Raw genomic sequence first — 13,329 nt, 5'->3', positions numbered from 1 at the left:
AAAATTAAATTAAATTTAAAAAAAAAAAGAAATTACCCAGTCTGTTGTGTTCCGCTGTGGAAGTACAAACAGACTACACATCCCTTCCCCCACCACACCCCCACCCCCATAAAGATGAACCCCTATACCTTCTTAGGTGTATTTAACTTTAAAACAGGTTGCAATTGTAATTAAGATGATGTCATATTGGAGTACAGTGGGTCCTAATCTAACACGACTGGCTTCTTTGTAAAAAGAGATGAGACAGGGACAGACACAGGTAGGAAGATGGAGACAAAGACTGCAATGTTGAGCTGCAGGCCAAGGGACAACTGTGACAGCGGCTGGAGGCTGGACAGAGCAGGGAGGATCCTCCCCTGAGGCTCATTCTCTCAAAGGAATGAGGCCCTGCTGACAACTGGATTTCACATTCCAAGTTCCAGAACCGAGAATGAGTTTCTATTGCTTAATGCCCTCCAGTGTGCGCCTGCTTTCTGCAGGCCCAACACACCCACAGAGAACCTTCCAAGAAGTTGTGCAGGAGTGACAAGTAATCTACCCGTGCCCAGGATCTTTAGCAGGCATTCTAGAGCCCACAGGCTAATCTAATATAATGCAGGAAGTGACTGAAGTACGTGAATATGTGTGAGAAAGGGCCAGCAACCTTTGAACAAGTTACTCTAGAAATGGTCATTTCTTCCAGTCCTTAGAATTCTTACCCAGCATTTATCTGATGGTGATAGTCTACAGTGTCAGTCACTTCAATGACGGAGTGAACTATTTGGGCTCCTATGTGCAGAAGCTTCCGGTCATGGCCAGCCTGCTCCATGACCCTAGGTCTGAGGTGAGGCCAAGCATCCTGGGAGGGTGGGTGTGGCAGAGAAGGCTGGTCACCTCTTAGAAGCCAGAAAGCAGTAAGAGTGGTGCAGGGGCCCAGGAAAGGCCCCAGTGACCCACTTCCTCCAACCAGGTCCCCTCTCAGAAAGTATCCACCATCTCCCAGAAATGCTAACAAAGCAGAAGTCCATCAGTGGGTCAAGTCACTGATTAGGCCAGGACCCTCATCATGCAATTCCCTTTCAATATCTGGACCCACTAGCTGGGGACTAAGCTTTCAACACTCAAGGCTTTTAGGAGACACCTTTTATCTAAACCACAGTATTCTATTTTCTAAAAGTCTAGTAAAAACTGAAAATGAGGTGGGCACCAGTGGTTCATGTCTATAATCCTAGCTACTCAGAAGACAGAGTTGATGAAGGAGGTTCAACAGCCAGCCTGGGCAGACAAATCTTGAGATTTTAATTTCCAATTAACTAGTAAAGAACTGGAAGTAGAGGAGGTGTGACTCAAGTGGTACAGTGCCATCCTTGAGCAAAGGAACTTAATGGACAGTGCCCTGGCCCTGAGTTCAAGGCCCATGTAGCAGCGCACACACACATGCGCGCGCGCGCACACACACACACACACACACACACACACACACAGCCTGAAATGAACACTTTCTTCTCTGTATAGGAAAACTCTATCCTATTCATCTCTCTCAAAGTCCTCAGAAGCCTCAGACATAGTTCACTTCTGTCCCACTCAAAACATTAAGATGAGGATGACCACTGCTACCAGCATAAGTCATGTCCAGCCAGGAGCCACTGTGAGCCCCAGTCACATGCCAAACGATCAGGGAGCAAACCTGAACCTTTGAAACTGTGAGCCAAGAAGGAAACAAAGTTGATTTTTCCAAAGCCGAGATGCTCCAGTTTATGCCGAGGCCCTCTCACAGAGCCAATTAAGCTTTATTTCAGCACAGTTATCGGTGCACAAACATTTGAGTAAATGTCACAGGCCAGGCCTATATGGTAGCTATATGAATCATCTGTTCCTAATGATGTAGGGAAGGCAAGTAAAGGAATGGTGGATACTCACAGACTGGACTAGGAAGAGGACTATTACAGATAAGTTCTTGAGGATCAGAAAAGTCAAAGAAGATGGAAGAAAACAAAGTGAGGAACCTAAAGACAAAAGCCATCATGTAACTAGCAAAACATCTATGAAGGGAGAAACAAAATGGCAGTCTTTATCCTAAGTGGAATTATACTCCTGAGCCTGGAGACATGAATTCCAGCTTGATCCTTCACCTAGTCACATGACCGAGCAAGGACTACTGAGTTCTTAAGCACAGAGAAAATGACTTAAAGTAGATATATTCCCTACAACAGGGAGGCCAGGGGCCTAGGATGGCTCTTATTATTTCTCAAAACATGGACACTAAGGGTGTGACATCTAGAGCATTCCATAAGGCACTGGAAGAGACTGTAACAAGTTCCTTAATACCTAACAGAGGGAGGAATGCTTGCTGTGCTTAAGGGTTGTCAACTTTATTTTCTGACTCCCCCAGTTTTCAACTGGGATATAGGCAGTGAAGTTCAGGACATTGTTCCTACTGCTCAAGGAGCAAGGACCATCAACAAATTCTTTCTTTCCACCCCAAAGACAAATCTCACTCGACTGGGGATTCCAGTCACTTCCTGGTCACTGCCTTAGAAATGCAATTTGTCTGTTGTTTTTGTTTTTTTTCCTGATCTTAGACACTTCCCTCACTCCCTGTAGTCATCATTCATACATCAAAGGCTGTTTATATTGTACTCATAAATGATCAACAATTCTTGGCTACTGTTAGCATACTCTACACAAAACAGGAACACACATACAACATTTTGGACTGCACATTTTGGTATTCAGCAGGTTACAGCTTCCCAAATGGGAACACATGACGCTACGTAAACGAAGGCATCATTTTACTTAAGGGCTACCTACAACTTTAAAACTTTATTTGCCACCAAACCTCGATTCTTTGAATGCTGACGATTGCCTCTGACGCTCTCTCAATGGCTGAGGGGAAGAAGAGGGTGACTGTCAATCGCACAGCCCCATACAATGTCATTGCCACAAACACCCGGCTGGCTGTGATGGCATTGCCCAGCAGGACGTAGGTGGTGAAGGTCATGAACAGGATGATTTTGTTTGCAACGAAAAACGATGCCAAATTCATCCCTCTGAGGTAGGAACTTCTCAAAACCTTAGAAATTTCCTTCCTGGAAAAGAGAGTAGAATACAGGTTCCCATAGAAGAGTGAACATCAAAGTCATGTAGGTCCTATGCTAGGCCCCAGGTTAGGTAAGAGACAGCCACTAAGATAAACTGCCTGGGACATTACTGAAGTCTTTGTGAGTATGGGTTCTGGGACACATTTCATAAAACACTTAATAGCCACCCTTGACTCATCTAATCCAAGATGCTTAAGGCATACCACAACCTTCTGGCCACTCTGACTGTGATTGAACAGCACAGAAACAGGGTCATTCAATAGGCATCACCAATAAAGTCTTGGGCCAGACCCCTCCCTGATCACAAAGGATAAATGAGGCACAGCCCACCTCCTCCAGGAGCTTAGGACTCACAAGAGGGGAGGAAAAGGAAGAGGAGAGAGAAGAAGGAAAGGGAAGAAGAGAAGGAGAGAGAAGGAGGGAGGAGGGAGAGGGGAGAGGGTCAGGACAGGAAAAGAGAAACCTGAAATTTTGAGACCCCAAAATCACAGACAGGAGTAGCTGGCAGAAAGCCTCAGGAGGTATGAGGAAGAGGTGGTTGATGGGAAATAGTGGTGTTCAAGGGCTTCATGTCGGTGGAAGCCAAAAGAGAAGGAAGAAACATGTTTGAACAGACACACCTGCAGAGGTTACAAAAATGACAGGTGACCAGGAAAGACTGAAGTATGAAAACTAGCCAACTGGCTGGGCCCCAGTGGCTCAGGCCTATAATCCTAGCTACTCAGGAGGCTGAGATCTAAGGATGATGGTTTGAAGCCAGCCTGGGCAGGAAAGTCTGTGAGACTCTCATCTCCAACTAACTAGCAAAAAGTTAGAAGTGAAGTGGAACTATGGCACAAGTAATAAAGAGCCAGCTGGAGGGGGGGAAAAAGGCACCTAAAGCACAGTGTCCAGGCACTGAATTCAAGCCCTAGTATTAGCACAAAGAAAAGAAAAAGAAAACAGAATCAAATATTGCAAGGTAAAACAAATTGTATCTCCATAATTGCTAGTAATAAACACACCCAATCTCTCAACTCTTCCCACTTGTCTATATTAACATAAATTCTTACAGTTTTACATTTTTCTTTTTTCTTTAATTTTTTTGTCGGGAACTCTGGGGCTGGAACTTTGGGCCTGGGCGCTGGCCCTCAGCTCTTCAGCTCAAGGCTAGCACTCTACCAACTTGAGCCACTGGCTTTTTCTGCTTATGTGGTGCTGAAGAATTGAACTCAGGGCCTCATACATGCAAGGCAAGGGCTCTACCACCTTCCCAGCCCAACTTTTTACATCTTGAAACCATTGCTGACGGTGGATTTGGGGTATTTATAAACATGTGGGACTTCATTTTTGCATCATTCTGTATCATTTTTGTATAATACTTGTGGCTTTAAAAATGGAAGCCCATGGAGCTGGGAAGGTGGCTCAGTGGTAGAGCGCTTGCCTTGCATGCATGAGGCCCTGGGTTCGATTCCTCAGCACCACATAAGCAAAAAGAAAAAAGCCGGAAGTGGCGCTGTGGCTCAAGTGGTAGAGCACTAGCCTTGAGCTGAAGAGCTGAGGGACAACGCCCAGGCCCAGAGTTCAGGCCCCACAACTGGACCAAAAAAAAAAAAAAAGGAAGCCCAGTGCCAGGCGACTCACACCTTAATCTATCTAACTGAGGAGGGTGAGAGCTGAGGATCATAATTCAAAGCCAGCCCAATCAGGGAAGTCCATGAGACTCTCATTTCCAATAAACTACTTAGAAAAGGCTGCAAGTGGCACTGTGGCTTAAATGATAGAGCATTAGCCTTGAGCAGAAGCAGCTGAGGGACAGTGCCCATGCCCTGAGTTCAAGCCCCAGGACCAGAAAAAATTATTTTTTTTTTAAATGGAAGCCCAAGTTTAAAAGCGTCCCTCTGCCACTGTATGTAACCACACTGCAACAAGCAGGGGTGGGATGGGTCATATTTAAGCTGATCCTCATGGGAAGACATAATCAGGCTCCGTGGAGTGTGTGTGTGTGTGTGTGTGTGTGTGTATGTGTGTGTGTGTGTGTGTGTGTGTACACTGGGGCTTGAACTTGGGGCCTTGCGCTCGTCCTTAAATTTTTTTGAACAAGGCCAACACTCTACCACTTGAGCTACACCTCTACTTCTTTTTGTTCTTTATTTTTTTTGGGGGGGCAGTTGTTGGTCGTAGGGTTTGGGTGCTCCCTCAGCTCTTCAGCTCAAGGCAAGAGCTCTACCACTTCAGCCACAGCACCACTTCTGGTTTTCTAGTGATTTATTAGAGATAAAGAGTCTCACCAACTTTCCTGCTTAGGCTAGCTTTGAACCATGATCCTCAGATCTCAACCTCCTGAGTAGCTAGGTTTACAGGCATGAACCACCAGCACCCAGCTTTCTTGGTTTTTTTTTTTTTTTTTGGTTTTTTGTTTGTTTTTCTTTGGCTAGTCCTGGGGCTTGAACTCATCCTGGGCTCTGTCCCCAAGCTTTTTGCTCAAGGTTAGTGCTCTACCACTTGAACCACAGCACCACTTCCAGCTTTTTTTTTTATTGGAGATAGAGTTTCACAGACTTTCCTGCCCCAGCTGGCTTCAAACCACAATCCTCAGATCTCAGCCTCCTGAGTACCTAGGATTACAGGCATGAGCCATCGGTGCCTGGCTACACCTCTGGTTTTTTGCTGGTAAACTGGAGGTAGGAGGTAAGAGTATCTCAAATTTGTTTGTCCAGGCTGGTTCTGAACTGTGATCCTCAGATCTCAACCTCCTGAGCAGCTAGGATTATAGGCCCCAGGCCCCTGGCCAGACTTAACAACTCCTATTCAGTAAAAACAGGACAGAATAAAGCATAAAATATGACCAACACAAAAACCTACCTTCTCAAATGGGTAATGAGATCAGCAAATGACTTCTCCCAAGCATACATTTTTATTATCTTTATGCCAGTTATAACTTCATTCATGGTCCTGATCCTCGTGTCCGTGAAAGCAGCAGTTTTGCTCCTGAGGGGATACATGTGATAGATGAGCCACAGCAGCCTTGCTTTCCTTAGGGCCTCAGGCACAGCAAGAGACCTACTGTCTAATGAGTCCCTAAAGCTCAGGAGCCAGGACAACGCCCAGATGCCCAGATGGCCTTCCTCACACCACCAGTGGAAAATGAATACTTGCAGTCAGGAAGTCAACACAACAGCCCAACTCCATAAACACTTGGGAGCACTTGCCAAGTCTGGCAGAGGAAAGGATGGTAATGAGTCAGACACAATCTGTCCATCCTCTTCGGCAGCTGGGGGGAGGGGGGGGACACGGGAGGAGGCAGCAGGGCACCTAAGTATGACTGTGAAGCAGCTGGTACAGCCACAGCCATGGTAGAACAGGGACGCCATGCTACAGGACAGAACAGAAAGGGTTGTAGCAGCAGCATCCCGGAGCACTGGGTAAGGAATTTGTTGTTGTCGTTGTTTTGGAGCTTGAACTCAGGGCCTGGGTGCTGTCCCTGTGCTTTTTTTTGTTCAAAGCTACAGCTCTATCCACTTGAGCCACAGTTCTACTTAAAGCTTTTTGATGGCTAATTGGAGATAAGAATCTTATGGACTTTCCTGTTGGGGCTGGTTTTGAACTGTGATCCTCAGATCTCCGCCTCTTGAGTAGCTAGGAGTACAGGAATGAGCCAGCAGTGCCTGATGGACTGACCCCTGCCCTTGGGGAACTTAGAATTTACTGGAAACACTGAATTAAAAGGAACACACAAGTGTATACATGCATGAAACAATCCCATCACAAGCACAGGAAAAGCCGATATAGTTAGAATTAAGCCTCTAAAATATCTGATTTTATTAATATTTAACATGTGTGTCAATAACTCTACCAAGGTAACTTCTGCTTACAGACACTCTGCTGACTAAGACCACAGGTGCCTGAAAATGAAGCTGACAGCAGCCAGCAAATTCTTCACCTTTCCCCTCTAAGACTGGCTTTTAGCTCACGACCAGAGCTCCAATGGCTAAGCCTGAAAAGCCTGTAGTACATGCAAAGAAGAGATAATAAAAGGCATTTCTTGTCTCTCTGAACCAAAGCATCAGACAGAGAATTGGCTTAAGCAAATATATTGGCCATGGGTTTTTTTGTTGGATTTTTTTTTTTTGTCACGCCAGCCTTTCTCTTACCTCAGAGATGAAAACAACTTCCCAATGCAGCTTTGCAAAGGCAAAAGAACAATCAGAACCGCCATCCCAGCGAGACACGATATTCCTATCTCCATCCACAGCAGGGCGGTCACCGCGATGGCCTGTAGCGGGCCAGCCCAGAGGAAGTGTAAGAAGATTGTCACCTTCAAAGAAAAGGACGACGCATTCTTGTGAGTATGTAGAAATAAAACTAGGAGGAGCAAAGAGAACGGCTTCAACAGAACAGATGAGAAGTCAACAGAAAGGGTCAGAGTGGTTTTGATCTGCTAAAGCAGAAATGCAAGCGTCTACACCACAGCCCTGGCACAGCAAAAGGGCGGCTTTGACTCTGCATGCCAGGACCCACAGCCAGTGCTGGCAGAGACCTCTGTCTCACAGATGAGTCCAGCACTTCTCAGAATGTTCTCTGCCTCAAAACTGAGCCCTGGTTCACCAGGAGCCCCCAGAACCTTAGGGAAAGCTCTACTACAATGCTTACCACAGCCTTTGGGTGCTCTACAGCTAAGTATGTGACACTGAGTAGGGACCTTAGTTTGTATTCAAATGAGTAATTGAAAAAGTGGTCCTGGTGCAATGCAGATCCAACCAGCAGTGGATACATCAAAGTATCAAATAGGGAGGTAGTGCGCTGGTGGCTCACACCTGTAATCCTAGCATCTCAGGAGGCTGAGATGATGAACATTGCAGTTTGAAGTCAACCTGGGTAGGAAAGTCTGTGATACTCTTATCTTCAATCAGCCACCAAAAAGCCAGAAGTGGACCTCTAAGTTAAGTAGTAGAATGCCAGCCTTGAACAAAGAGGTAAGAGACAGTGTCCAGGTCCTGAGTTCAAACACAAGCCCCCTCGCAAAAAAAAAAAAAAAATTTAACAGCATAGTACATTAGGAAAACGTTTTATTTCTAACTAGTAACCACCAGTTAGCATTGTTTAATCAAAGGGTTTCTCTATGTTAGGCACAGTATTGAGGGAAAAAAAAACAACCTTTACGTGTTAGAAGTTTACTCTTTAGAAAAGGATAGTCAGGTGTTAAAACATATCCATAATCCTAGTTCTTTGGAAGGCTAAGATGAAGACCCCATCTCAACCAATAAAAAGCTGGGCCTGGTGTCACATGCCTGTTATCATTCAGGAAGCATAAATTGGTGGACGATGGTCCAACCAAGCCTGGGGAAAAAAAGGGAGACCCTAATAGGAAAACAATCACAAAAAAGAGCTCAAGGAATGGCTCAAAGTGGCAGAGCACCTGCCTACAAACTTAGCACCTACCAGTCCTAAATTCAATCCTCAGTACTACCAAAGGAAAGAAAGAAAAAAATAATAATAATAAGACAATTAGCCAAGACTCCACCACCACACATGCTAAGTTAGGAAGAAGCAGTAGAGGACAGTTCTGATATTCTACATAACATCAGAAAAACTAAATATCAAAGCTACAGAATAACCATGGAATTACTACATCTACAACTGCACACCGAAGTGCAATGGCTGGCCTATGTCCTCAAATAAAAATCAATGAAAAAGGTAATAGTGGATAAATAGTCATAATACTTCATGTACATATGGGAAAAAGGAAATGGAAAACTTGGTGTGACCAGTGGGGGAAGGAATTAGAGTGGAGAGAATGGTAAGGGCGATTCTGACCAAGGTAGTACATTGTACACAAATGGCCATGTTAAATTATAATCCCCCTAACAACCATTGGAAGTTTTTGGGTTTGTTTGTTTTTAAGTAAATACAGATTGAAAAAACAGAATCCTTATCTATTAAAAAAAAAGTGGGGGGAGGGGTGGAAATATGCTAAAAAGGGACCACTAGGGAGCAACCTACGTGATCAAATTTGTTCACATCGTTGGACAGCAGGTTGACGATCTGGCCAGTGGTTGTCTTCCCCATAGCCAGGTTACTAAGACGCAGTGCCTGAAAGAAAAGGAGAAATGAGAACTGCATGCAGACTGGAATGCATAACATCACATAGCAAAGCCCACATCTTCTTAGAAAGGCTGAAGAGACTCAGGTCAGCAGCTCCGAGAATCAGCACTGGGAAGAAAAGAAGAAAAGTCTCCACCTTATTTTTTACTGACTGTGAGTAAGGCCATGTACAAAAGGATGTCAGTTCATACCAAAGGACCCAAAGTAAGTTGGGCTGAGTCAGTAATGATCAGGCAGGTAGCCAAAGGAATACAGCTATAGGACTGGAATTATACATCTAGAGGCAATCATTAATTCTCTGAAAAGCCATTCAAACATTCTATAAATGAAAATGAGCCCCAAAGGGTCCTAATGGGAGAGAGATGACAAATAGTTACAACCAAGTGGAGGACACAAGAGGTCCTATGATAACATAGGAGAGTCACATACAGCCTTCTATTTGCAGAAACAGGGCCAGACATGAGCACATAGAGCCATAATTCAGTGTGAAGAAGCTAAGTAGTCCAGCAGCCTGGAAACCTGGGGAGGCCTGTGTCTTTCTCCCCATAGGAAGGAGGGGCCTTGCATGGTTCAGAGAAAGGAAGGGTACTGTGGCTGGAAGGTACAGTCCCAGGAAGCACCAAGAAGGGAAATGTGGAGACAACCGAGCAAAGAGGATCCAACAACTGGCTGGTAAGGAAGATTAGGAAGCAGCTAGTGACCTGAAGCTAGTAGGATCTGTAAATGGATGTTTTATGTTTTGTTTAGCATGAGTTAGAAACTCAACTATAGAAAAGTTAAACTATGGGAATGATTGGCCAGAAGAATCCTGGAAGGAAGAAGAATGAGAGGCTGGGCCATAGAGTCCAAGCAACAGATAACATAAGACTGTCATGAGGTCAAGAGACATAAGCAAATCCATCACCAAATAAATAAGAAGATGGAGCGTGTATGTATATGGGCTGCAACTTAGAAGAGAAACGACTTACTATGCCGGAGTCATTAGAAGCTATGAGAAAATATGTGTAAAGCCAATGGGACATACAGACACAACACCAGTGATTCAAGATCCATGTGTATGTCCCATTGGCTTTACACATATTTGCACTGCAAGTTCCAAAGGAGAAGAGACCCCATATCTCATTTCAATAGTTAAAACAAGGCCCAACAACACACCTCAAGCTTTCATCTTGTAACTGATCAGAGAGGGGTAAGGAGGGAGGGAAGGAAGATGGGTAGAAATATAAGAGACAAAAAGAGAGAGAAGGTAAGCCTCAGAACCCAACTTGAGTTATGCGCACTGTCGTGAGTTAAGAGCAGCGTGGCACTGATGGCAATCTACAGTCTACAAAAGACGACATCCCAGTGGCTCACAGGGCAGCCAATCAACAGGGAGTCAGTGTTGTGGTGGATAAAAGGCCAGACTCAGGAAGCTCAGACACGTGGGTTTACAGCAGAACTAAGAGATGTTAACGAAAAACCCTTTGAAGTGACCACAGAAATTAAGGTTGTGTTGATAGAAAAATCAGTTGTAGTCCAGATAGGATCAGAAACATAAACTGGTAAAGTGCTTTTAATATTGTTAATGAGGAAGACGAAGTCCCAGACTTCTGTTCCTAACCACAAGAGAACAGACAGAATAATTGATGCCGCCCTCTCTGGTGCAACTGTCAAACCCGGACACAGCACAGGAAGCAGCTGTCCTCAGGCACTGACCGCAGGCAATGAAGAACCGAGCTTGCTGCTTGGCCTGAAGGCTTTTTCTGCCCGAGCAGAACTCATTCCCCTGAGCAGAAGACATGGATGGCTGCTCCACATAGTAGAAGCAATGGGAATCTGCAGACCAGAGCAGCAGAGGAGAGGCCAAAGGAAATGCTGTGGGGATTTGTGAAATGTGCTTGACGAATGGAGTCACTGTCCATGCTCAGGGCAAGTCTCCATGAGGTCACAGGAAGATCCTGGTGGCCTGGGGATCGGGGGTAGGGGGTGGGGGACGTGGGACACCAGCATTCTACTTAACTATGGAAGAGGGGTCATTATAAGGATTTCAGGCTTTCAATTGGGACACCAGGAAAGTCATGTAGGAGTCGTGAAGATCTCATTCAAGAATTAGAGCCAGCCTTTGGACTAAGCTCAAAATGGAAAGAACTGCCATATGATTGAGAGAGAGAGACAAACTAATTCTGATAAGCCTTGCACCAGTAGCTCACACCTGTAATCCTAGCTACTCAGGAGGCCAAGATCTGAGGATCCCAGTTCAATGCCAGCCTGGGCAGGAAAGTCCGTAAGACTCTTATCTCCAATAAACCACTAGAAAATCGGAAGTGGCGCTGTGGCTCAAGCAGTAGAACACTCGCCTTGAGCTGAAGAACACAGGGACAGTGCCCAAGTCCATAGTTCAAGCCCCACGACTGACCAAAAAAACTCAAAAACTAATTCTAATAATATCAATCTCAGAAACGAAACTCCACCCCCTTTAATCCAGACTTCCTATAAGGTACCACTCAACCCATAATCGAAGGGGGAAAAGTCAATAGAAACAAATACTGCAATTGATCAGTATAATATCTGAAATGAAAAATTCACCAGTTACATCAATAACAGATTGTTTCCAATGATCCATTCCCAGAGCCACAAATCCTTATTTCTGTAAGTTAGGATGTGAAGAACAAAAAGAAGGTGGAGGGGACCAAGGCTGAAGAACAAGAAGAAAGCATGAAAGAGAACAAGGGAAGGGGAGACATGGTTGAAAAAGAATTATACTCATTACTCATTACCTCATTCAGTAACCCCTCTGTATAACTCTACAATAACAATATATAAAAAGAAGAAAGCATGAGACTTGTATGGGAGAATATAAATCAATGAATGGTACACATAGATTAGATTCTGAAAGAGAAAGAAGGAACATGGTGGGAAGAAAATATATCAGAAATAAAGTCTGGAGAACCAAGGGTATGGTACTTGCCTAAGCATACACAAGTGTACATGGCCCAGAATTTGGTCTCCAGTACACACACAAATGAATACAGAAAGAGAGAGGCAGATACACAGAGACAGACAGACACACACACACACATAGAATGACTGTAATTCCCCTAAATGTGGTAGAAATGTTAATTTACATACCTAACAATCAAGAAGGATTAAAAAGCAAATGATCTGTGCTGGACAGGGTACATCATGATAAAATTGTGGGAAACCAAAAATTAAAGAGAAAGTCTTGCTGGGAGTTGGTGGCTCACACCTGTAATCCTACCTGACAGTGGATTGATCATGGACATAGGACAGCTCCTAGTCAGCCTGGGCAGAAAAGTTCATGAGACTCCTTGCCTAACAGGTGGAGAGTGGGAGGCACACATGTGAGCAGGGAGCAAGACCCTATCTCAAAAGTAACCAGCAAAAAACAGGTCCGGAGCTGTGGCTCAGCAGTAAAGAGTAACTGGCTACCACCACCCAAAAAAAAAAAAGGTAGTCTTGAAAACAGCCTGAGAAAAACAATCTATCTTGGGGAATAGGGAAAAAGGTGACCAATGACAGAGCTGCCAGCGACAGAAGACAAGTCTGGATATATTTTGACACAAGGACTCCACCAAAAAAAAAAAAAATGTGGCCATGAAGACATGTGCAGATTCTTAAAAACCTAACAAAATACCGTCTCTTCACACCAAGTTTAGAGACAAGTAATAGAATTTTACTATTGCATGCTACCACCAAAAAGTAAATAGAAAGACTGCACTAATAGAAATACTAAGACAATAAGCTAAAAACAGCTATTTTAAATTCTAAGGCTACATTAAAATAGAAACAGAGATATTACTAAAAAACACAATTAAAAATTTAAATGAGCCAAGTGCTGGTGGCTCTTGCCTGTAATCCTAGCTACTCAGGAGGCTGAGATATGGGGATCCAGGTTCAAAGCCAGCTCAAGCAGGAAGGTTCCTGAGACTCTTCTCTCCAATTAACTATCAAAAAGCCAGAAGTGGAGCTGCGACTCCAATTGGTAGGATGCTAGCCTTGAGCAAAATGTTCAGGGATAGCATCCAAGCCCTGAATTCAGTCCCCAAGATCTGGTAGACAAAAGAAATTGAGGAGAAAGGAAAGGAAAGGAAAGGAAAGGAAAGGAAAGGAAAGGAAAGGAAAGGAAAGGAAAGGAAAGGAAAGGAAAGGAAAGGAAAGGAAAGGA

The 13,329-nt window shown here is 44.4% G+C and overlaps 1 protein-coding gene across 1 annotated transcript in view; it reads right to left on the bottom strand.

Moving 5' to 3' along the window:
- Window positions 1-13,329, bottom strand: part of Abcc4 (ATP-binding cassette, sub-family C (CFTR/MRP), member 4) — a 183,047-nt gene that overhangs the window by 135,373 nt on the left and 34,345 nt on the right. The window contains exons 4-7 of the mRNA XM_013023011.1: window positions 9,063-9,152; window positions 7,214-7,377; window positions 5,925-6,050; window positions 2,819-3,068 (exon numbers count right to left, since the gene is read on the bottom strand). Coding sequence (XP_012878465.1) covers window positions 2,819-3,068; window positions 5,925-6,050; window positions 7,214-7,377; window positions 9,063-9,152 — 630 coding nt within the window. The remainder of the gene's footprint in view (window positions 1-2,818; window positions 3,069-5,924; window positions 6,051-7,213; window positions 7,378-9,062; window positions 9,153-13,329) is intronic.

The sequence above is a fragment of the Dipodomys ordii genome, unplaced genomic scaffold (genome assembly GCF_000151885.1).
Source record: "Dipodomys ordii isolate 6190 unplaced genomic scaffold, Dord_2.0 Scaffold65, whole genome shotgun sequence".
Classification (NCBI taxonomy): Eukaryota; Metazoa; Chordata; class Mammalia; order Rodentia; family Heteromyidae; genus Dipodomys; species Dipodomys ordii.
This window is presented reverse-complemented; position numbering and strand designations above follow the sequence as displayed.